The 26034-nt window shown below is 41.8% G+C and overlaps 1 protein-coding gene across 1 annotated transcript in view; it reads right to left on the reverse strand.

The window, feature by feature from the left end:
• The window catches only part of Cog7 (conserved oligomeric Golgi complex subunit 7), a 182226-nt gene that overhangs the window by 61072 nt on the left and 95120 nt on the right, over positions 1 to 26034 (reverse strand). The window contains exon 8 of the mRNA XM_067147745.2: positions 22297 to 22516. Coding sequence (XP_067003846.1) covers positions 22297 to 22516 — 220 coding nt within the window. The remainder of the gene's footprint in view (positions 1 to 22296; positions 22517 to 26034) is intronic.

The raw sequence follows: 26034 nt of genomic DNA on the forward strand, positions 1-26034 counted from the left end.
CACCAGGGTCCCGGGTTCGATTCCCAGCAGGGTCGGGAATTTTAACCTTAATTGGTTAATTTTGCTGGCACGTGGGCTGGGTGTATGTGTCGTCTTCATCATCATTTCATCCTCATCTCAACGCGCAGGTTGCCTACGGGTGTCAAATCAAAAGACCTGCATCTGGCGAGCCGAACTTGTCCTCGGACACTCCCGGCACTAAAAGCCATACGCCATTTCACTTTTTCATCTACGGTCATCGGCCCCTAATGGTACGAGATGGACAACATGATACAATTAAAATTTTAAAATGTATCCACTGACTATAATTTAAAACAAATGATGATAAACAATTATTGTGAGTTTAAAACAATCAGTGCATCTAATTCGCAATGCCTTATTTTCCGGTAAAATGATATATGATAGTATAATAAGACCATGTGACCTTGCCGTGGTGGGGAGGCTTGCGTGTCCCAATGATGCAGATAGCCGAGCCGCAGGTGCAACCATATCGGATGGGTATCTGTTGAGAGACCAGACTAACGAATGGTTCATCGAAAGGGGGGTAGCAGCCTTTCGGTAGTTGCAAGGGCGGCAGTCTAGATGACTGACTGAGACGGCCTTGTAATAATACTCAACATGGCTTAGCTGTGTTGATACTGCTACACGGCTGAAAGCAACGGGAAACTACAGCCGTAACTAACTCCCGAGGACATGCAGCTCTCTCTGTATGAATGATGTACTGATGATGGCTTCCTCCCGGGTAAAATATTCCGGAGGTAAACTAGTCCCCCATTCGGATCTCCGGGTGGGGACTACACGAGAGGGGGCGATCATCAGGAAGATGGATACTGACATTCTGCGAGTCGGAGCGTGGAATGTTAGAAGTTTGAATCGTTGTGGTAGGTTAGAGAATCTGAAAAGGGAGATGGATAGGCTAAAGTTAGATGTAGTTGGCATAAGTGAAGTACGTTGGCAGGAAGAACAAGATTTTTGGTCAGGCGACTACCGAATTATCAACACAAAATCAAACAGAGGAAATGCAGGAGTTGGTTTAATAATGAATAAGAAAATAGGACAGCGGGTAAGCTACTACGACCAGCATAGTGAAAGAATTATTGTCGTCAAGATAGACACCAAACCAATGCCCACCACAATAGTGCAGGTCTATATGCCTACTAGTTCAGCGGATGATGAAGAAATCGAAAGAATATATGAGGAGATAGAAGATTTAATACAATATGCAAAAGGTGACGAGAATCTAATTGTGATGGGAGACTGGAATGCAGTGGTAGGCCAAGGAAGAGAAGGTAGTACAGTAGGAGAATTTGGATTGGGACAAAGGAACGAAAGAGGAAGTCGGCTGGTTGAATTCTGCACTGATCATAATTTAGTCCTTGCCAATACTTGGTTCAAACACCACAAACGACGGCTGTATACGTGGACGAGACCTGGAGACACTGGAAGGTATCAAATAGACTTCATTATGATTAGGCAGAGATTCAGAAACCAGGTGTTGGATTGCAAAACTTTCCCAGGAGCAGACGTGGACTCTGACCACAACTTGTTGGTCATGAAATGCCATCTGAAGTTGAAGAAATTGAAGAAAGGAAAGAATGCAAAAAGATGGGATCTAGACAAGTTGAAAGAAAAGAGTGTGAGGGATTGTTTCAAGGAACATGTTGCACAAGGACTAAATGAAAAGGCTGAAGGAAAGACTATAGAGGAAGAGTGGAGAGTCATGAAAAATGAAGTCAGTAGGGCTGCTGAAGAAATGTTAGGAAGGAAGAAAAGATCAACTAAGAATCAGTGGATAACTCAGGAGATACTAGACCTGATTGATGAACGACGAAAATACAAGAATGCTAGAAATGAAGAGGGCAGAAAAGAATACAGACGATTAAAGAATCAAGTGGATAGAAAGTGCAAGATAGCTAAGGAAGAATGGCTGAAGGAGAAGTGCAAGGATGTCGAAGGCTGTATGGTCCTGGGAAAGGTAGATGCTGCATACAGGAGAATCAAGGAAACCTTTGGAGAAAGGAAATCTAGGTGTATGAATATTAAGAGCTCAGATGGAAAACCACTTCTAGGGAAAGAAGACAAAGCAGAAAGATGGCAGGAGCATATCCAACAGTTGTATCAAGGTAAAGATGTAGATAATTTGGTTCTGGAACATGAAGAGGCTGTTGATGCTGATGAAATGGGAGACCCAATTTTGAGGTCAGAGTTTGACAGAGCTGTGAGTGGCCTAAATAGGAACAAGGCACCTGGAATTGATGACATTCCCTCTGAATTACTGACTGCCTTAGGAGAAGCCAGCATGGCAAGGTTATTTCATTTAGTGTGCAAGATGTATGAGACAGGAGAAGTCCCATCCGATTTTCAGAAGAATGTTGTTATACCTATTCCCAAGAAAGCCGGTGCTGACAGGTGTGAAAACTACCGCACCATTAGTTTAGTATCTCATGCCTGCAAAATTTTAACACGTATTATTTACAGAAGAATGGAAAAACAAGTTGAAGCTGAGTTGGAAGAAGATCAATTTGGCTTCAGAAGAAATGTAGGAACACGTGAAGCAATCCTGACTTTACGTCTGATCTTAGAGGATCGAATCAAGAAGGACAAGCCCACGTACATGGCATTCGTAGATCTAGAAAAGGCATTCGATAATGTTGATTGGACCAAGCTATTTATGATTCTGAAGATGATGGGGATCAGATACCGAGAACGAAGAATTATCTACAATCTGTATAAAAATCAGTCTGCAGTGATAAGAATCGAGGGATTTGAAAAAGAAGCAGCAATCCAGAAAGGAGTGAGGCAAGGCTGCAGTTTGTCCCCTCTCCTTTTCAATGTTTACATAGAACAGGCAGTAAGGGAAATCAAAGAGAAATTTGGAAAGGGAATCACAGTCCAAGGAGAAGAAATCAAAACCTTGAGATTTGCCGATGATATTGTTATTTTATCTGAGACTGCAGAAGATCTCGAGAAGTTGCTGAATGGTATGGATGAAGTCTTGGGTAAGGAGTACAAGATGAAAATAAATAAGTCCAAAACAAAAGTAATGGAGTGCAGTCGAACGAAGGCAGGTGATGCGGGAAATATTAGATTAGGAAATGAAGTCTTAAAGGAAGTAGATGAATATTGTTACTTGGGTAGTAAAATAACTAACGATGGCAGAAGTAAGGAGGGCATAAAATGCAGACTAGCACAAGCAAGGAAGAGCTTTCTTAAGAAAAGAAATTTGCTCACTTCAAACATTGATATCGGAATTAGAAAGATGTTTTTGAAGATGTTCGTGTGGAGCGTGGCATTGTATGGAAGTGAAACATGGACAATAACTGGCTCAGAAAGAAAGACAATAGAAGCTTTTGAAATGTGGTGTTACAGAAGAATGCTGAAGGTGAGATGGATAGATCGAATCACGAATGAAGAGATACTGAATCGAATTGGTGAGAGGAGATCTATTTGGCTAAATTTGACAAGAAGAAGAGTTAGAATGATAGGACACATCTTAAGACACCCAGGACTTGTTCAGTTGGTTTTTGAAGGAAGTGTAGGGGGTAAGAACGGTAGGGGTAGGCCAAGGTATGAATATGACAAGCAGATTAGAGCAGACGTAGGATGCAATAGTTACGTAGAAATGAAAAGGTTAGCACAGGATAGGGTGGCATGGAGTGCTGCATCAAACCAGTCTATGGACTGATGACTCAAACAACAACAACAACAACAACAATAAGACATTGCCTTAATATGTAATAATATACAATGCAAATTACTATTTCAAAAAACACATTAAAATATACAAACACAAACTAAAACAGAGTCAATTTAATAAAATGTAGTAAACAATAATTTTTAAAAAACTAATACAAAACACCACGTTTATATGCGATAAGACAAACCACTATCCCTCATAAAACGGATGATGAGGTCTGCTGACTGCTCGCCATCTCGCAGTACGAGGGAGATGTTACTTGGGAGTTTTAGACTACGGCGCAGATCGACCAGGTCCACGCACTCCATAAGGATGCGTACCACAGTAAGATGATCGCCACAAGTGTGCACCACAGGGGGTCTCCTTTGAGTAAAAAGAGTACTTTACTATACCGTCGCCACTGCTTCCCTCCGAGAAGCCCGAATGGAAGTCCTCCATACCTTCGTTGTTCCTTTTATCGTTCTCAGTTTATGTCTCAGGTGAAAGCAAATATCACTTGCTGGAACCCTGTAAGGCCGCGGGGGCAATGTAACAACCTCCTTGGCAGCCGTATCAGCTAACTCGTTTCCCTCTACACCCAAGTGGCTTGGGAGCCACATAAACATGATTCTGGTGCCGGCATCCGCACATCCGGCCAGCAGGTCCTGGATCTGCTGCACCAGAGGGTGCCGAGGAAAACATATATCAATAGACTGTAGCGAGCTCAAGGAGTGGGTACACAGCAGAAAGCGTCGGCACTCATCGGACAGCGTGTACTGCAGAGCTTAACAGATAGCACAGAGCTCTGCTGTGTACGCACCACAGATTTCCAGGAGAGCAAAAAGAAACCTCTCATTGTGAACAACGAATACACAGCCCTCTTTCGTTTCTGCCCTTGAACCATCCGTGTAAACGACTATTGAATCTGGATACCGGCCAACAATGGACAGGAAGAGCCTCCAATAAATCGAGGGGTCTGTGTTTTCCTTCGGACCAGTATGCAGATCCAGGATTATTTCAGATCGTCATATTATCTAAGGAGGTACCCCACTTGGTTGTCTGAAAAGACAGGGAAGTGAAGGTACACCAAACAATCTGTGCTTGCTATCCAAGCGTATTCCATACCTGCCAACTTTTAGAAATTAAAAATAGGAAGATATTTTAATTCTGAGATTTCAACACATAATTGCGCCACAGTCTTGGTGAAAAAGGGACAAGGTAAAAGGCATACATATCTACAGTTACAATGCGAATTGACCATTAGATTTAAAATCTTACACTAAGAGAACATAAAAATGGTTACAAGAAAATGTACCTAATCATTCTCATTTATGACACATACAAATAATAATATTTATATCACACTGACACACGCAACAAAAATGCATAATAGTTTCCTTTATTAGACTATAAAATGAACAGAAATTTATAGCAATCTCTGAACACTTGGAGATAATGTTTGTTATTTTTTTGGGCATAACAAAAGAAAATACCAGACACTGTCACCGAAACAACTCCCTGAAATACATTCAACTCATTAAAATTGTGCACCAAAATACGCAAAACTACCACATACAAAACAATTCAGTATGTCTCATACATTATTAACATGTCCAGCTCCGTGGCTAAATGGTTAGCATGCTGGCCTTTGGTCACAGGGGTCCCGGGTTCGATTCCCAGCAGGGTCAGGAATTTTTACCATCATTGGTTAATTTCCCTGGCACAGGGGCTGGGTGTGTAAGGTTAATACCTTATGTTTAATTTCCTTCAAACATGTCCTCCTTAAATTGTTAGCAGAGGTATACATATCTTTGTCTGTGTACCTCTGTATCACGCTGCTCTCATTGTGGCTGTTTTCCTCCTTCCCCCTCCACTCGCTCCCTATTACTAGCAATAACGGCGGGGCCTTGACTAGTGTTGTGGAAGCCATTTTGCATTTTGTTTCCTGTCCTTGTACGGGACGGACGTGCCATGTGAGGGTTTATATTAATCCAGGATTTTCCCTGGTTTTTTCCCCCTTTTGGGGTGTAATTTTGGTAGGTTCTGACCATTTTTTTAACTTTTCTTATTTTGTTTACGTAAATTCTACTTGTGTTATATTATTCTGTTCTGATTCTCCTTCGGACCCGTCATTCTCGCTAGTCCATAACTGACCCCTTTTCAAAAACTCATTTTCTTCTGGTTCCCGATTTATTTTTCAGTGGTCAGCTATGCTAATTTAACCTTCCCTTTATGCAAGGTATCAAAGTTGTTCTATTGAATGAATGTAATTCTGTATAGGGTTATACCCATTTCAAACTTGGCAAGCTAAATATGCCTAACAGATCTATAAGTTTAAACCTTTAACACCAACCATCCTGGGTGGTAAATTGTTATTTCTTAACGGAGCTGAGAAAAATGAATTCCAATCCGTACAACGGTGTTTGGTTACTCATTGACCGTCTAATTTTAATTTTTGTTCGCGGTTGTCTTGGTGACATTTATTGTCATTGAGATTGATTGACATTGTTCGATTGAAGGAGATGACTGATGTTTTTTGCTGGAGACTGACACGGCTACGTTTACTGTTGGTTCTTGTGAACTTGACTTGGAATTTTGGGGAATTATTATTATTATTATTATTGATTTCTTTATTTCTCCCCGGTAACTGATTTCTTATGGTGAGATCCGTGCGATCTCTATGGTGATTTGGTACATGAAGTGTTGAATTTGGGAGTAACTTCTCCGTTTCCTGTAAGGCTCTGGTTGAGTCGGTGTGGTATTTTATTGTAATTACTCCTCTGCGCTTGTGACGCCCTTCTGATTATGGGCATATGATCTAACCTATGAAATATTATATCGAGCGGTTATTCCTGCTCACGCTGATAAGCTTCTGAAGTATTTGTAAATGTATTACCGTGTTTCCCCTTTTCTGGTCTCCACTGGCCCTGTGGTGTCACACATTGAAATTATTTCTTAAAACTGTATTCTGCTATTTCTCGTGTTAACCAATTTGTTTTGTGCCTGTGCAGTACCCCTGGTTTGTGAGGTTTCACATGTTTCGCGTTTTGGGGTCTTCCCTGTTTTCTGTGTCCTGTTAATTTATGCAGGTATTTCCAGATTAACATCGTGGTAAGGATAGAATTCATTTCTCTCCTTGTGATTGTGAATTCATGTAAATTATTATTAGCTCCACCCTTTGAAACTTTAATTTTGCAAACCTCTTAGTTAATCTTCGTTTAGTTCAACCTGTGTAGCATTTCATTTGGTGTTTAAATTAAATTTCTATATTCCTAAACCTCGGCTTTATCCTTTCGTGTTTATGAAAGTGCACTAATTGCTAAATTACTATGGTACTGTAATACTATTGGTCACGGTTGCCAAGATATAAAAGCACCTTCTACATACCATCCTCGAGGTAAGTTGTTGTTTTGGTTTTTTTTAAAAAAACTTGCATTTACTTATTGCTTTAACTGTTTCTATGTGGTGACTCTGAGTGATAAATTACTTGGACCTTCTGGGTGCATTATCTTCGGTAAATGCTGTGCACCAGGGTACTTACTACCATTGAATTGTCACTTGACTATCGCCTACTACGTCACTGTGTCTCGAGACTTACCAGTTACCTTGGTACCAAAGGATTATTTCTAGTGTTATGTTTGTTGACCTAGCTCCTTATTGTGCTAAAAGTGTTTTCATATCGTTGTACCAAACTCGTTCTAATTTATGTACTGACCTAACCCGTCCATCACTGCGTGTCTATAGTCAGCCTTAGTGTAGCAGTGCTACGGATACTGTCTGAGTTTCTAATTGGTCCTCACCGTATACTTGTAATCAATCTAACTGTAACTGGGTATATCTCTTGGTATTTTAACTAATTGTCGTGACACCCTTAAGTGTAACCCAAACCTAACCTTAAAATAATTGCATTGTCACTGTTCTTATTAACGCACATCACAGTGTCATTGTATTTAAGTGTGCAGCACGTTACAGGTGTATGCGGTGTCTTCATCATCATTTCATCTTCATCACGACGCGCAGGTCGCCTACGGGTGTCAAATCAAGAGACCTCCACCTGGTGAGCCGAACCCGTCCTGGGATCTCCCGGCACTAAAAGCCGTACGCCATTTCCATTTTTCCATTATTAACATACGACTTTGACAATTGGGGGGGCGGGGGGCACAGAAACGCAAGAAAAAACACGTGACCTACAACGAAACTACACACAGAAACGATGTTTAATAGCGCACGAACCACACAATAACAAACTTATTCTTTCGCCCCGATTAACTGAGTCACAAGCGCGTCCGAGCCTCTCTTGCTTGCAGGATAATTTCCGTCCCGAATCCCCAGGTGTAAAGCACACACGCTACTGCGACAAGCGGGAAACACAGTATACAAAAACGATGGACGATACACTAGTGAAATAAAACATTAAATAAATACACTTCAAAATGAGATTGCGTAAATTACACAAGCACATAAGAATTTATACTTTATCCTAGTGGAAGAGTATTGACCGTACTGAAGGTTATATTGGTAAAAAAATAGGAAGAAGAAAAAATAAACCGGAAAATCAGAAGACGCGTTGAAAAACGGAAAGTTTCCGGGCAAATCGGAAGAGTTGGCAGGTAAGGTATTCCAACCAGCCATGTTGCTCAAGGATAAGCAGCATAGAGCCGATGGTATCCATTGTGGAATACACAAGGATAACTTGGGTGAAGTGGCATCTGTCACAAATTTGCAGCATAGGACAGAAGCATTTGCTGGTGCCTCAGGTGTAAAGGCAGTACACCAGATTCAGCGAGCGGGCTAGCATTGGGGCTTGTACAAAAAGCTCCCGTTGCGAATCTAACCCCGCTGTGGTGGATGCTATTTAGTTTTGCAAGGACGCTTTGCCTTGGTGATCCATATGCTGCACTGCCGTAGTCTAACCTGAAAAAAATATGTGCCCTATAAAATTGTAGGAGTAAGTAGTGCTGCTAAGAAAATTCAATTGCAAGATATTACAAGATGGCTCAAACGAGGCGAAACATGTTTGAACGTGATTATTCCGTCTAATGATGGAATATATGATGTATTGAATTAGGAGGATACATGTGGCACATGTGGCTCCCACAATAATTTGCTATCGAAAAGAAGCCCAAGAAATCGGTAAGTGTCGACTACAGGAAGAGTGACATTCCCTAAGAAATGCTCAGGATGGGAGCAAAGAGTGCACTTCCAGCAAGAGTGTACAACAGAGGTCTTAGCTGTTGAAAACCAAAAGCCATGTTCTAAGGTCCACAGTTCCACTCTCCTAATAGCTTGCTGTAATTGTCGCTCGACGACTGCCATATTGTGCAAGCTATAATGCAGAGCAAAATCATCCACATATAGCGACGGTATTACTGCTGAACCAGCAGCAGTGACAATATCGTTTATGGCAATCGCGAACAGAGTGACACTAAGAACCGATCCCTGTGGGACTCCATTTTCCTAAACGTGGTACTGTGAATATACCCTCCCTACTTGGACATGGAACAGACAGAGGGACAAAAATTTTGCAATAAATACTGGCAAGTTACCTTGGAATCTCCACCGATGCAGGACTGAAAGGATACCATATCGCCATGTGGTGTCATAAGCCTTTTCTAAGTCAAAGAAAACAGCCACCAAATGCTGTGTGCAGAGAAATGCATCCTGGATAGAACTCTTGTGACAGTATTAACAAGTTTGAGCCTCCCCTATAACCTTTTGGACTGGTGCTAGCGCTATTGAAAATAGCGTCAATCGGCTTTACACCAATATACTTTTTTAAGTTTACGTAATGTGGAGCTCGTTCATGTAGCGAGCTGGTGAATGTTTCTACCTAACTGCGCATGCGCCAGTAGACGCCAGGCGTAACTAGTCCTGGACTCGCCAGTGATAGCGGAAGCAGTTGCCTGCGAGAAGCCATCATGGGTGGAAGTGTGCGCTTGTACTACGCTATGGCGTGGTGGGTTATTCTGAAACCACCGTGATTTTACACCTAATGGGGATGTATCCCTGCTGGACTTGCTGTTGACCATCTACCGTACCTGTGGAATGTAATTTTAGAGGAATACTTCTTATGGTTTCTTCGTAACAAGATTAAGTTCTCTGTCCTGGTGGTAACCTACTTCAACAACAATGACCAGGTTTAGATTTTCAAAAGGTAACATCTGAAAGGTATGTACCTGTGTTTGATTTCCCTCGTTCGCCGTGAAGAAGAAAATATATGTGTTTTCGTTTGGAAGAAAAAAAAAATAAAAAAAAAAAAATAATAATAATAATAATAATAATAATAATAATAATAATGATTAAAACTTCTTTCTCCAAAATCGGACTTGGCGTCGTATGTGCTAACGCTTTTCGGAAGATTGGTTCTTCTAACTAATTGTTCTCCTAAGTGTGGAAAAATGCACGGTGGACTGAATTCGAAAATTCATTTTTAAAAATTAATAACCTTTTCTTTGGCAATATTGTAACTTTTTCGATGTGAACCAAGGTGCCGTTTCCAAGGTATCGGGCTTAGCTTTTTCCCTTGGGGTTTTCCTACTCGTAATTCTATGTAATATTCCGCTCTGTTTCGAATGCATTCTTTCTGCTCGGATTTCTGTTAACTTTTCTTGCCCTTTTTTCCTTTTTTTCTCCTTGCTCTGGACGGAGGCTTTGTGTTTTGTTTTTCCTGTTTCCGTGGCAACGCGTGGTTGTTGGTATTGTTGTTGGGATTAGGTTTCTGTAGTCTGATACACGGCTCCGGTGTGGTTCTCTGATAATATATTTTTGGTTGTGTGTATCTTTGACTATTTTTTCATGTTAATTAAATAATTTTTGCCAACCTTTTAACGTATGATTTGCATTTTTCTTTGCCGGGGTGGATGTGTAAACTTCTACGTTAAACTTTAACTTATCTTGGAAACAGCCCCTTAGTGTAAATTGAAGAGATTACTCGAGCAACGAAGAGTAACATCCTGTTTGATATTTAAATGAACTATAATCTTGTTAATGAAAACTAGTAGGTTATCTGGTTTATTCTTCACGTGATTGATCACATTTTATTTTACCTCTTAAGTGTTTCTTCTCAAATGGTACGGAGGTCAACGTTTTGTTTTTTTCTTCCTATCCAAGTTGTTTTCAATTACTTATTTATTATTTGTTAAATGAATATCATATTTTTCCAATATTGTTAATGAATTAATGAATCCAACGTTGTTATTTAATAATTTTTAATCTGCTGTTAATTATCAGCTAATCAATATCAAATATTTTTCCTGATCAATTTAACTACTGTTCATTTGGTTATTTACATTTAATCTTTTCCAAATATTACATTGAATTTATTTTCTGATATCAGTTTTCCTTTTTGAATTAACCTAGGTTTTCTTAAATTAATTTCATTTAAGTTGTTACATCTTTTCCAGTTCTAATTAAAGCTATTTTCTATCACTAAAGTGTTGTTTTCATTCACCACTTCGAATGGAGCACTGTCACTCTCACCTTTGATTGTTGTAACCACGGTCTTTAGCCGCTTCCTTTTCTCCGTTTCCGGTAGGTGTGTTATTTCTTCCTTTGCTTATTCGTAATGTTTTCATGTTGGTTGTTGGTGTTTTCTCTTGCTTTTCTTGTATTCGCTTAACCTCCCCTCCGGGGGCGAATGCACTACCAACCTTCTCGCCTGGGAGCACACCTCCTAGGCGTGCGAGGTTATTCTGCCCACTGTCCCAAGGGCTGGTACTTTAGCTTAGTGGACGGTGTTGGTGAGACTCTCCAGGCGTACCAAGTGATCAGTGTTCGATCGAATGGCTCGGAAACCACATTGGTACTCGGAGAGTATTTTTTTCTCCAGACACCACACAAATCAGCGATTTACCATCCTCGCAAATAGCTTACACAAACAGTTAGTAAGACAAATAGGTCCGTAACTTCCTGCATACTTAGGATTTTTGTATGGCTTGAAGTCAGGAATTACTATGCCCTCTCACCACTGAGATGGAAACTTGCCCTCTATCCTGATTCGGTTGAACACACAAAGGAGATATAACAGACTATCCTCACTAAGGTGTTTCAAAATCTGGTTATGGACATTGTCTGGTGGGAGATGCATCCTTGCAAAGCGCGAAGGCGCTGCAGAGTTCCCACTCCATAAAGGGCATGTTATAGTCCTCTGAAGCTTGAGTGGCAAAACTGAGGTGATGACATTCTGCCTCCTGCTTCAGAGTGAGGAAATCACTATGGTAATTCCCAGAGCCAGACACATCCGCAAAATAACTGGCTAGATGATTAGCAATCGAGAGACCTTCAGTGACGATACTGCATGCAATGGAGATTCCCGGTACTGAAGATGATGCATGTATACCCGAAATACGTCAAACTTTAGTCCACATATGAGATGACAGTGTATATGACGTCATAGACTACACATCTCTCCCACAAAGCTTTCTTACTCTGCCGAATAAGAACTCACGCCTTAGCACGGAGTTTTTTAAATGTTACCAAGCTGGCCACAGTAGGCTGCATATGATAGTGTTTATGAGCGCAACAGCGGTCTTTGAAAGCTGCTGCAATTTCTTTGTTCAAGCAAGGAATGAGTTTAGAGTTAAAAATTTCATCTTGGGTCCATACTGAATTGAGAATAACAAAGTTTTGAAAGGAACTTATTAGGTCCACCTTTTTTCGATACAATACAATTTGTTGTTTAAAAAAAAATTACAGCAATTATTTATTCAATACTAGTTTTGATACTATTTGGCGTCATCTTCAGTCGAACTTAGATCATAGAAATGCGCTATCATATAAAAATTACACTTACATAATATAAAATACATTACAACATTGCACTTAAAATAATTCCTGAATAAAATTACTAGAATGACAGTGTTTATCTTCTTTTAGCAAGTTTTAGACTTGCGGGTTGTGTACAATAAGTTAAGAAGACACATAATGAGTGAATTTCTGCCAAACAGGGATCTTGGGAGTCCTGGGTTTGACTTGTCACACTTAATATCTGGTAATAATATTTTGATTTAAAGACTTGTTGCACTTTGTACAGAGTATGAATAGTAATTCTGTGAGTAATGAATTCAATCTTGAAGGACACAGTTGTGAATAGTTGCCTGTGTCTGAATCTATTCGCTTGTTACTGCAAAATGGCAAATAAGGTGGAAACTTGTTATGAGTCAAGTCCATAAGATGCTAAAAGAACGGTGTGTCCTAGTTCAATGCGAGACCTAAAGAATAAAGAGAAAAATACTAGTTAGAAGAATGTGCATGAAATAGGGACGTGGGAAAGAGCAAAGTAGAAAATCTAATCGTGTAATATATATTTATGTGAGACTCACCTCAGACGGCTGTTGAACGGCATGAAGTGTGGAGAGAGACTATGAGTTGCGACAAGCTATGATCAAGGATGTGCTGTAGGTCGGGGAAGGCGGGGAGAGGGACGGGAAGCTGAGGGGAAGGGCTGAGGAGTGATTGAGTAAGAGGAATCTGGGGGGGCGTTGTGGCGGGAGCGCATAGTGAGAAAACGTGTTATGCATGATGCAAAAGATCGAACCAGTCATTTTATTCAGGAATTATTTTAAGTGTAATGTTGTAATGTATTTTATATTGTGTAAGTGTAATTTTTATATGATTGCCCATTTCTATGATCTAAGTTCGACTGAAGATGACGCCAAACAGCATCAAAACTAGTATCGAACAAATTGTATTGTATTGAAAAAAGGCAGACATAATAAGTTCCTTTCAAAACTTTGTTGAGGAACAAGTTTTCGGTAAAGAGTCCTTGAAAACGACGGATTGGACTCCTTAGCAGGAGCAGGAATAACTTGTGTTATGTAAGTTATATCACCGTCTACGCTCCATCTGGTCACGTCGTTAAAGACACTTAGTGATGTGAACTTCGGCCAATCAGCATGCTTAAGAATCCATCAAGGAGGAGCCTTGATGGATTTCTGTTTCAAAAAAAGTAAGAACAATGGGAAAATGGCCACTGTCACAGAGATCATTGTGCGTATTCCACCGAAACAGAGGAACCAATGTCTATGCGAGGTATGTGCCGTAACGTACACTGAAATGAACTGGTTCACCTGTATTCAAAATACATAAATCCAAATCTCTTACTAGTGTTTCCAACTCCCTTCCCCTGGGGCAAGGCGACCAGAGCTCCATATAGGGTGATGGGCGTTAAAATCACCCAATAAGAGGAATGGAGGTGGAAGCTGATCTATAAGGTCACTTACATCATTCATATTAAGAGGCTGGACTGGTGGAAAATAAACATTACACACTGTTGCTATGACAGACAGCGGAACACAAACTGCTACAGCCTCCGGGGGGGGGGTTCTTAGTGGAACCTCTTTGCTGTAGGTATCAGAATGGACAAAAATGCCAACGACACCGGAAGCCCAGTTAGCATTATGTCGTTCTGTCGATATAGTCGAAAATTTCTCAAGACCGTATGATGACCTGGTCTGAGATTTGTTTCCTGAATGCAGACTATACTCGCAACTCAACAAGATGCCTATCATAACCGTTACAATTCCACCGTAACAGTGCTGTAGTGTGGACTAAAAGGGAAGTGTGTTATGTTATAAGCAGCAGATGCTTTAAAACCTAAGCACTAACATCAACATCTACAGCAGCAGAAGTAGATGAACGCTTGACATCCATCCCATTGTCAGGTTTTGTTGCAGGCATATCTGTTGGCGCTGATTCATACCCTCCAGATGGAGGGCATGATTTCCCTTCTACAGGAAAAGTGCAAGAGCGCCTGGTAAGGGCCCTCCTCTTCTCTGCCTTCTTTCCTTGTTTAGACGGGCTGGGAGATATTTTCCCAGCCCTGGTCGACAATGCCACCTACGCCGGCGTGGGAACGGCTTTCGCCGACGTCTTTATGCGGGGGGGGGGAGTTGTCCTTCCCTCTGCCATGCTGGCTTATGAGCTCCAGCCGGCACAGACTTGTTTGTGGTCGAAGGTGGGCTGGTCACCCCACTTCGAGGTTTTACTCTTTGCAGCGTTGCTCACACGAGCAACAGCTGCCTTGGGCACAGCGATTGTAACAGATTTAGAAGATGTAATGATGAACCAGAAAGACTCTGTGCTATCTTCGTGTAGTCTAGCGTCTTGGTGGGTAGCATTCAAGAACTGAACTTACGGCGTGCTTCCTGGTAGAAACGACCATCCATGGTCTTTATCTCCAGGTTCTTCTTCTCACCGAGATATACTGGACAGTTCCGATCTCAGGGTGAATGAAGACTAGGGCAGTTAGTGCATTGTAAAGAGTTGTGCACTCTTCCACGCCGTGAGCTCCTCTGCCACATGAACCACATACATCTGCCACATGAACCACATACAGACGGATTCGAGCAACGAGATACCATATGATCGAACCTCTGGCATTGATAGCAGCACATGAGAGGCTGGATGTACGGCCTCACATCACAGCGATAGGTTGTTACATTCACTTTTTATGGTAACACTGACAATTTGAAGGAGACAATGAACGCACCCGTGGCAACATCTTTGCCATTGACTTTCGCGTAAAGCCACAGTGCTTCATGTCTTCCATCAACTCATCGTCAGTGTTCAAGATAAGATCACGGTGGAAGGTAACTCCACGAACCAGATTCAAGGTGTTGTTCGCCTCCACTTTGACAGGAGTATTGCCAAAGTGGTCGCACTTGAGCAACCGATCAGCTTGCATGGCAGTGCGCGTCTTTAGCAACAAACTACCGTTGCACATTTTTTCAGATCTTCCAGTTCGCCGTAGACACCTTCTATGGGCCTACTAAACAAAATAGACTTTACCAGATTGAAGTCACTCCCATTAGTTCTGGTAGCAACCAGAAACCCAGGGAAGCTGGATCCCATTCCTTAACGCTGCACTTGTTCCCAGGGGGTTGAACCCCTCAAAGACTCAAATGTTAAAGACTTCTGTGGGGGACCACCTTGGGCAGGCTGAAGACGTTTCGAAGCCATGCCCGAAATCATCTTCCTCGAATGCCACCCACTCCGATCAGGGGCCTCTGTAGCCGAAACAAGGAGCCAAGGTAATACCCACCTGGTCGTAGCAGGTATTACCCGCGGTACAATGTTATACAATGCTTAAGATGCTTAATATGGAATGATTGAGGCAATGAACACTAGGACTCCCTTCCTCAAATCACCTGCAATAGCATGTACCCCACAGCATGAACAGAGTAATTTTATGCAACAATATAGAGAAAAAATAAAAAAACAATTAATAATAACATGTCCTTCTGGCATTTAGCTGTGCGGAAACCTGTGTTGTCAGGTTAATACAACTGAACGTGTACATGGCGCTCCCACCCGAAGGTTTCCCGGGGTCAATAGCGGACTTTCAAGCGTAATCGCACATGTAAGAGGCCCATCTCCGAGCAGCACGCACATCAAGAATTTGGAATCAGTCTACAACTAACCCTCAAAAAAAGAGAGGACCAATGGCCACCTGACCAATTTAGTCACCTTCTAAGACAGGCAGGAATTACCTGTGAATATATTCAGTCCCTCCCATCCACAGAGGGTCCAACACATGATATCAAACCCCAATCCATGTCCGTGCCTTTTAGTCACTTCTTACGACAGGCAAGGGATACCGGGGGTGTATTCTGCATCTGCGTCCCCCACCGTTTTAGTCGCCTCTTACAACAGACAGGGGATACTGGGGGTGTATTCTGCATCTGCGTCCCCCATCCGCAGGGGGTGCTACTTTTTTAGTCGCCTCTTACAACAGGCAGGGGATAATGTGGGTGTATTCTTTGTCTGCGTCCCCCACCCACAGGGGGTAGAGAGCTCTCATGAAGAATTTCACTACCGAGCAAGTGGCCACATGGTTTGATGATGATGATGATGATGCTTGTTGTTTAAAGGGGCCTAACATCTAGGTCATCGGCCCCTAATGGCAAGAAATGAGAAGAAATGTAAGGATAATTAAAAGTCCATAATCCTCCACTGACCAGAATTCAAAACGTGAGGACGAAGAATGACTGGATGCATGGTTTGGGTTGCGCGGTGGTGAGCTTGCAGTCAGGAAATAGTGGGTTCGAATCCTACCATCAGCAGCCCTGAAGAGGATTTTCCATGGTTTCCCATTTTCAAACCAGGCAAATACTGGGGCTGTACCTTAATTAAGGTCATGGTCGCATCCTTCCCTATCCCATCGTCTCCATAAGACCTATTGTGTGGATGCGACGTAAAGCAATCGTAAAAAAATTAAATAAAAGAATTACAGGCAGATATAAGGATACACAGTAGTAGGGCAGTTTCTGAGTTTTCAGTTCACTTGTTATTACAGAATGAAGAAAAGGGAATGGATGAAGAAGTAATAGAGCAATGATACACATTGTTAATCAACAGTCATAATTTCTGCCCAAATACTTCTTCGAATGGCACACAAAGGCATCAACGTTGATACACAAGAAATCCAGCCCCTGAACATATGCCATGATGCCATGCTGAAGGACAATATTGTCGTTGAATTGCTTAGCACCCAGGTGCTTCTTCAACAGTCCAAAGAGATGGAAATCACAGGGTGCCAGGTTGGGGCTATAGGGAGCAAGGTCCAGTACATCCCACAGAAATGCCGTAACAATGCACATGCTTTTGGCAGCATGTGGTCTGGTGTTGTTGTTGTAATCAGGTGTCCTTCAAATGTAAAAACTGGACAACATACACACTTTCATGTTTATATGTATGCAGCCATCTTTCAACTGATATTGCGAGGGTCTGAAAAAACATATGCACCACCTAACAGCTGCATAATAAAACTGTGGTCTCCTGCTTCAGCCCTGGTGGAAAATTTGAACATGAGGGGGAAGACGTTATCTGTGACAGCTCTTGTAACCTTATTTTTTGAAGTGTTCTTATTTATTGTTGAGTTACCACTGCAAGCACAAGGCAGTGACAGTACACTAGAGGAGACAGTATCTCTACTTGTTATGTAGACAGTATCTCTACTTGTTATATACAGGATGTTTCACAATTTTAGGTACAATCTGCAGCGGTGAGTAGAGGTCAATAAAAAAAGGAAATAGGTCCTTATAAATGTAGGTCTAGAAACCAAAGGTTCCTGAAAAAAAAAAAAAAAAACATTTGTAACTGTTATGATGCAGGTACCAGGTTCCACATCATAGCTGTTGCTGGGCGACCGGGACCAGGTTCATCTTCAATTGACTGCCGACCCCTTGAAAACTCGCAAAACCAATTTCCAACTGTGGCTCTAGAAGGAGCAGCCTCACCAAAAAAGTGCAACAAAGAAGAATGGCATTCTTCGGTACTTAATTTCTTTTTATAATCATAAAAAGTCATTGCTCGAAAATCTCGGAGCGACAGATCCATCTTGCACTTTTAACAGCAAGCAGTTGTCATAGCATCTCAGTTTCTTGGCCGACATCAATTTCACGTATGTTCCCTTGTGGGTGGGGGGCGGTAGAATAACACCCATGGTATCCCCTGCCTGTTGTAATAGGCAACTAAAAGGGGCCCCAGGGGCTCTGAACTTTGGAGCGTGGGTTGGCGACTACAGGGCCCTTAGCTGAGTCCTGTCATTGCTTCCACTTACGTGTGCCAGGCTCCTCACTTTCAACTACCCTATCCGACGTCTCTTGGTCAATTCTTGTTCTTTTCCAACCCCGACGCTACTAGGTTTGCGAGGGCTAGGGAGTCCTTAATTTTCATGCCCTTCATGGCCCTTGTCTTCCTTTGGCCGATATCTTCATTTTCCATTTTTTCCCCCTGATTAGTGTTATATAGAGGATGGTTGCCTAGTTGTATGTCCTCTTAAAACAATAATCACCACCACCATCATCATTTCATGTATGGATGTGTGAATGGCAATCCATGGAAGGCAGCACAATTATACCACAAAACTTTTCCCAACAGAAGACAACAGAAGTGTTTGTGAGCCACAGCCGATACACCTATTAAGGAAGGTTGTGAGTAAGAACTCTTGAACGTTTGCATGAAGGTGGGTCTGTGCTCAGTAATCCATGTACCATATAAGACGTCTTTCTCAAAAAAGGTGTATCATGCAAAAAGTGGTACGAGGGCTATGCCGAAAGTTTTTAGCAGAGTGTGAGAAAAAATTTTATTTGCAAAACAACAATTACAACTTTTCAAAATACTCTCCATTAGCAGGTATACATTTTTCCATTCTCTGAAACCACTTAGAAAACGTTTCAGTCCAAGCTTCTTTCGAGATGTCACTTAGTGCACTCGTACACTGCAATGGCCTCTTCATCTGACGAAAACCGCTGCCTACATAATTTTTCCTTGGTCTTAGGGAACAGAAAGAAGTTACATGGGGCCAGGTCAGGTGAATAGGGGGGATGAGGTAACACTCGCACTTTTTCCCTTTCCAAAAAGTCTATTGTTCTGGCAGCCTGTGTGCAGATGCATTGTCGTGATGCAGCAGAAGTTGCCCACTCTTGGACTTTGGGTGCTGTGACCTCCAAGTGGCAAGGACTTTGGGAAGACAGTCATTCACATACCATTCAGCATTAACTGTACAACGTGTGTCCAAGGTCACAGAGGTGAGATGCTCCATTTTCGTAAGAAAAGTTGCCACCAACTTCTTTCTGGAGCTCCGACTTCGAACTTTTGTGGGTGGTTCCTCCCCTGGAAAGCACCACACAGAATGTGTCTTTGTTTCAGGGTCATAATGGTAGACCCATGTTTCATCACCTGTGACGATATTGTAGGTGTCTTCGGACTGCCCTCCATTGAATTTTTCTAGCATGAAATGACACCAGTCCACTCTCTCCTCCTTTTGGCTTTCTGTCGGGGAATGTGGCACTCAACGTGCACATCTCTCGGTAAGGCCTAAATAATCGTGAACAATTGTCTGTGCTGCTCTTTACCCAATATTTAAGGTCCCTTCAATGTCACAAAATGTAAGATGTGGATCTGCTTTGATCATTTCCCTCACAGCATCAATGTTTTCTTGAATCATAGCTGTTGCTGGGCGACCGGGACCAGGTTTATCTTCAATTGACTGCCGACCCCTTGAAAACTCGCAAAACCAATTTCCAACTGTGGCTCTAGAAGGAGCAGCCTCACCAAAAAAGTGCAGCAAAGAAGAATGGCATTCTTCAGTACTTAATTTCTTTTTATAATCATAAAAAGTCATTGCTCGAAAATCTCGGAGCGACAGATCCATCTTGCACCGTGTCTGACTCAGCACTGCCTGTGCTTTCTTCCCTTGCTGTGGAGGAACTACCGCTAGGAGGGGTTGCGCGCGCATGTTCCAAGGTCGAAAAACATCGCTCTTTCAAATGAAAATAATCCCATTGTCCTCACAATTACGGTTTACGCGCTGCTAAAAACTTTCGGCACAACCTTCGTATAGCTCATGTTTCAAGAAATGGAGGTACATATGACCATTAAGTTGGCCAAGTAAAAAAATGTGGTTTGATTAACTGATCACTTGCCCACATATTGACGAAAAATTTCCATTTATGTGCTATTTCATGGTAACATGAGGGTTCTCGAATGCTCAAATATGTATTTTCTGGATGTTCATACCACATCCTGCATAAAGCTTGTTTCATTTGAAAATAACACATGCTTGAGGAACAGTGGATCATACCCACAATGTCTAAAGATCTACTGAAGGCAACCTGGGCCGTGACATGAGTATAACTGTCTCTAATGTAATATCCACCAAATACAGGTGTGCCAGAATCCTTCTGGTACTTGTGTCCAGCATTTCCTCCATTCTGTGTAACATCCATCCATGTCTGGAGTTGACACTGGTATTGGTGTACCTGCAGGATGCATATTCAGTACAAATGAACGAGTTTCACATAGGATCTGGTGGGACCTTATGAATACACGACTGTTTGGCTGCCTTCTGAAAGGAAAATCTTTGTTGTACAATGGAAGTTGGCCATCTCTTTGTTAGAAAATGTGTAAAATTCCATGACAACTGCTTAAAATGACACTTCAAATACAAGACACAGTTGATATTGAATGTGGCACCTGACACTTGGAATGTGAAGCGTGAAAAATATTGTAATGGTTGCAAATGTGATTACATCATATTTCAGAAATGATTGGACCGAGGGAGTTGGCTGTGTATCTGTGAGCTTGCATTCAGGAGATGGTGGGTTTGAATCCCACCATCGGCAGTTCCAAAGGTGGTTTTCAGTGATTTTGCGTTTCCACACCAGGCAAATATTGGGACTGTACCTTAATTAAGGCCAGGCCATTACCTTCCTAATCCTAAACCTTTCCCACCCTTGCATCGCAAAAAACCTTCAATATATCAATACGATGTTAAACTATGAGCAAAAAGAAATGGTTGGTGTTGATTTTCAGACCTATATTCTTTAGAACTTTTCTTAGTGTCACTGCTCTGTACTTACCCCTGTAGTTTGTACCTATAATTTTGAAATGCTCTGTATACCTGCTATGGTATTCAAAATCAAGGTTTACCGGGCGAGTTGGAGGTACGCGTAGAGGCGCGCGGCTGTGAGCTTGCATCCGGGAGATAGTAGGTTCAAATCCCACTATCGGCAGCCCTGAAGATGGTTTTCCGTGGTTTCCCATTTTCACACCAGGCAAATGCTGGGGCTGTACCTTAATTAAGGCCACGGCCGCTTCCTTCCAACTCCTAGGCCTTTCCTATCCCATTGTCGCCATAAGACCTATCTGTGTCGGTGCAACGTAAAGCCCCTAGCAAAAAAAAAAAAAAAAATCAAGGTCCTGTTAGAAAACCATCATTTGATTTTCACCATTTGAGAATATTCATTTTTTTAAATTGATAATTGATAGTACCTAATATTTGATTTTGAATGCCAGAACAGGCATCTACAATACATGCAGATACTATCTCCCGTACAGCACAGTGATTGCAATGTGGTCTTGGGACTGAATGGCATTCCACCTGTAGAGGACAAATTGGAATATTCATTTGTAGGAAGAGGTATTAGGGAATGGAATAATTTATCAAGGAATATGTTTGATAAATTTCCATTTTTTTTGTTTTTTGCAAGTTGCCTTACGTCGCACTGACAGATAGGTCTCATGGCGACGATAGGACAGGAAAGGGCTAGGAGTGGGAAGGAAACAGCCATGGCCTTAATTACATTACAGCCCCAGCATATGCCTAGTGTGAAAATAGGAAACCATGGAAAACCATCTTCAGGGCTGCCGATAGTGGGATTCGAACCCACTCTCCCGTAAACTGGATACTGGCCACACTTGAGTGACTGCAGCTATCGAGCTTGGTTCCCAAATTCTTTGAAATCATTTAAGAAGTCTAGATAACAAATGATAGGGAATCTGCCGCCTGGGTGACTGCTCTAAATGCAGATCAATGAAGACTCATTCGATTGATTGTGGAATTCACTATAACACTGGGTACAAAAGCTGAATTTCAAGACTGAGAACCCTTAATATAAGCATTTTTTTTTTTAAAGTTGGTATTCTCAGTTAGTGTCTATCAAGTGTTAGTTTGCTAGTAGGACCTTAATTTTTAATTTTGAAAACTCAGCGTTGGCCTGCTAGAGTTTATGCCAAAAAGCATAAATAGCACTCACATTAATGTAACACTGTTCTGTTATAGGGAACATCAGAGAGATAAAATCCAAACAAAACAGAAGATGTGATATAACAGATACCTTGACTTGTAGATTCTATGGCAACTTGTAAACTGCCAGCAAAATGTTTTGTAAGTTGTTTCATCTCCATAAGGAATGTCAGGTGGTCAGTCTGTTGTTTAAGTGCTGCATCAATACACATGTTAAGGCTGGGATCAAGGCTCACCAGAACATCAGCATATAATTCAATAAGAATATTCACAGCAGGAATTGTTGTGAACACCTGTGAGCACCACTTGACCTAAACAAAATACAAGATGATGTAGCATTTATAAAATACAGCATAATACAGTAAAAATTAACAATGGCATGTGGCCTCCGAAGAGGCCTGGTGCAGGTCTTTTGAGGTGACGCCATACGGGCACATCTATGAATTCTAATGATGAAGACGCCAGCCTCTACTGCTACTAGATTTCGTGGTTCAAATCCTGATCACTCCACGTGAAATTTGTGCTGGACAAAGTGGAGGCAGGACAGGTTTTTCTCCAAGTACTCTGGTTTTCCCTGTCATCTTTCATTCCAGCAACACTCTCCAATATCATTTCATCTGTCAGTCATTAATCATTGCCCCAGAGGAGTGTGACAGGCTTTGACAGCCGGCGCAATTCCTATCCTCGCCGCTAGATGGGGGCTTCATTCATTCCATTCCTGACCCGGTCGAATGACTGGAAACAAGCTGTGGATTTTCATTTCATAGGTAGGACCCCATCCTCACAGCCATGCAGGTTGCCTATACAGCATCAACTCAAAAGACATGCACCAGGCCTCTCCAGAGGCCAAATATTATTATTACTATTATTATTATTATTGTTGTTGTTGTTGTTACCAAGAGTATATGCCGAAGAGATGTTAAGTACACAACAAAAATGGTCAACCACAAACCAGTAGGATCCAAACCCACAACATTCCAATTTACAATGAGCTCGCATCTAGTAATGGTAAGTATTGGAAAGGAACAAATGAAGCCATATGAGGAACATCAAAAGAAACACAATGACAGGTCATTGTAGGCAGAGGGAGCAGAAGATAGAGAAGACAAGGACAACATGAAAACACAAAAGGACAAATACAGTCGAAACTGGTTAAGACGTCCCTCTCTAGCACGTTTCCCTTGTTATTATGCCATTATTCCAAAAGTCCCAGCCCATGTCCTATTACACACACGCTAAAAAAAACCTGGGTAGCACATTTGCATCACTCTGTAGCACGTTCGTAACTCCCACCATAAAAAATTTAAATTAACATTCCCGGCCACGTTGCGTGCACAATTGGCCAGCGACAACTGGCCTGGGTAAAGATTTGGTAGATAACTTAATTTTACGGCTCCAGAGCACGGTTTCGTGTTGGCCTACAAATGCAGGGAGCGTCAGTCACAAGCTTGTCTTTGCTATGGTTGTTTGGATCATGCAACAATAGTTCGTCTGACGTGTTGGTGCTTAATTTTACGTTCGTAAGTGAATTGTGTAACAATGTACATAAATTAGGCCTGCTGTACTTACGCATAAAGGTTTGCAGGACATTCAGTTATGGAGAAGAAGAAAGTCAGACAATTTACAAATGATGACAAATTAAATTTTATTGAGAAAGTGGATGCTAATCCACACTTGAAATGTGCGCAAATTGCCCAGATGTTGGACATTCCTATGACAACTTCAAACATAATTGTAAGCAACATGTATAGTTCGTGTTTCTAAGAACATTTTTCCTTGATGTTTTACCGTGTTGGTGTTCTTAAAATGTATTACTGTATTTCTTTGGAAGACAATGAATGTTCGCGTCCATAGTATTCCGTAAGCTACACATGTTTTCTGGATGGTGCTAAAGAACAGTCACTGCAGGCGCGAAGGAAGTACTATCGACTGCACTCTGCAGCACTGGTTATCCGGACCTGTTTCCTGACTTCCCGGATGAAGCGATACTCGCACACATTCAAAAGCTCTTCTGAGAGCCGCACAAAGGTTTGCCTAAAGGCTCTATTCCCTGGACGAGCTCTCCGTATATGCCATCTCAACAATGAAGGCATCAGCAGATCAAAATGCAAAATATTACACAAGATCCTTAGAGAGCACAAAGTAGACATTACCGCATTGCAGGAGACACATGTGGGCAACGCATACCAGCTTCAGACACATGATCCAATCTCTGGATATCATATGATAGGTGTCACGACCACTATGGCACAGCTACTTATGTCCAAAAGTCAATACCTAATGCCCAACTCATTGAAATAAGCTCTCACAATGACTCCTCAGCAATAACAATCAAAATGGGTAACTTCAGCATTACAAACATTTACAAGTCACCAAATGCATCATGGCCTGATGGTTTCCTGCCAACTGCCTCACATCCAGCAATCATCATCAGAGATTTCAACAATCATCATACCAACTAGGGATACAGACAGGATAATTCGCAAGGTACTGAAGTAATCAACAGGGCCGAAGCACACAATCCGCACCTTGTGTATGATCCTAAAGACAAACGCACATTTCGTTCAGCCAGATGGAAATGTGAAACAAATCCATTTATTCGTTCACAATGGTAAAAACACTAGGAACTGGCTTCATTTCATCCATCCAACGCACATGACACCTGCCACCGGAGTTCAAGAGATCAAAGATGATTGCTTTCTTGAAACGTGAAAAACCGCCCAATGCTCCCGAAAGCATTATTAAGCTCAACCTACAAACTACTGGAAAGGCTGATCTACAACAGAATCAGTCCAGCCATCTTCAAGATCCTCCCTGCAGAACAAGCTGCCTTTAGACCAGAATGAAGTTGTGAAGAACAAGTACTTGCTCTGATGACATTCACTGAAGCTGGATTTGAAGAGAAGCTAAAGACCGGTGTGGTGTTCATAGAATCTCACGGCTGCTTTTGACGATGTATGGAGGGACGGATTAATGTATAAACTCCTGAAAACCTTACAGCATAAAAACACTACAAATCTTATCAATCGCTTGCATTCAGATAGAATAATTCAAGTGAGCAAACCAAGAAGACTAAATAATGGACTCCCGCAAGGTTCCATATTAGCCCCCTTGTTATTCAGTGTTTATCTCGCAGACATCCCAGAAACAGTATCAAGACAATTTGCCTATGCCGATGACATTTGCAAAGCCACGCAAGCCACAACATTCCACAGCCTTGAGGACACACTAATGAAAGACCTCTACTTACTGACAAATTTCTTTCAAAAGTGGCACCTGACACTAGCACAACCAAAACAGAAACATCTTGCTTTCATCTGAGTAACATATTGGCTCATACCACATTGAAAGTGACTCTCCATGACAGCATTTTACCCTATAACCCAAACCCAAAATATCTCGGTGTAACACTGGACCGGACACTGTCATACAGTAAACATCTCTCCAACCTTGCAGCCAAATTAAGTACAAGAAACGTCTTATCTAAGCTATCTGGCAGCACATGGGAATCCACAGTGGCAACTTTACATACTTCTGCCTTAAGTCTGGTTTATACAACAGCTGAATACTGCTCTTCCGCCTGGTTGAACAGCGCCCACACCAAAAAAACTGACACCGTCCTGAATCAGACAATGCGGATCAAAACAACCCCACTGCACTGGCTTCCTGTCCTTCCTCCAGATCTACGCCACATGAACAATCTCCTCTGAGAAGCAAGTAAAATACAGGCCAATAAATCACTTCCAATTCATCCAGACATCCAAAGAATCGCATCAACCCGACTGAAACTGGACATCCTAGTTTAGTTTTATTTTTTAATTTGTTAATT

Source organism: Anabrus simplex, chromosome 5 (genome assembly GCF_040414725.1).
Source record: "Anabrus simplex isolate iqAnaSimp1 chromosome 5, ASM4041472v1, whole genome shotgun sequence".
NCBI classification, from domain to species: domain Eukaryota; kingdom Metazoa; phylum Arthropoda; class Insecta; order Orthoptera; family Tettigoniidae; genus Anabrus; species Anabrus simplex.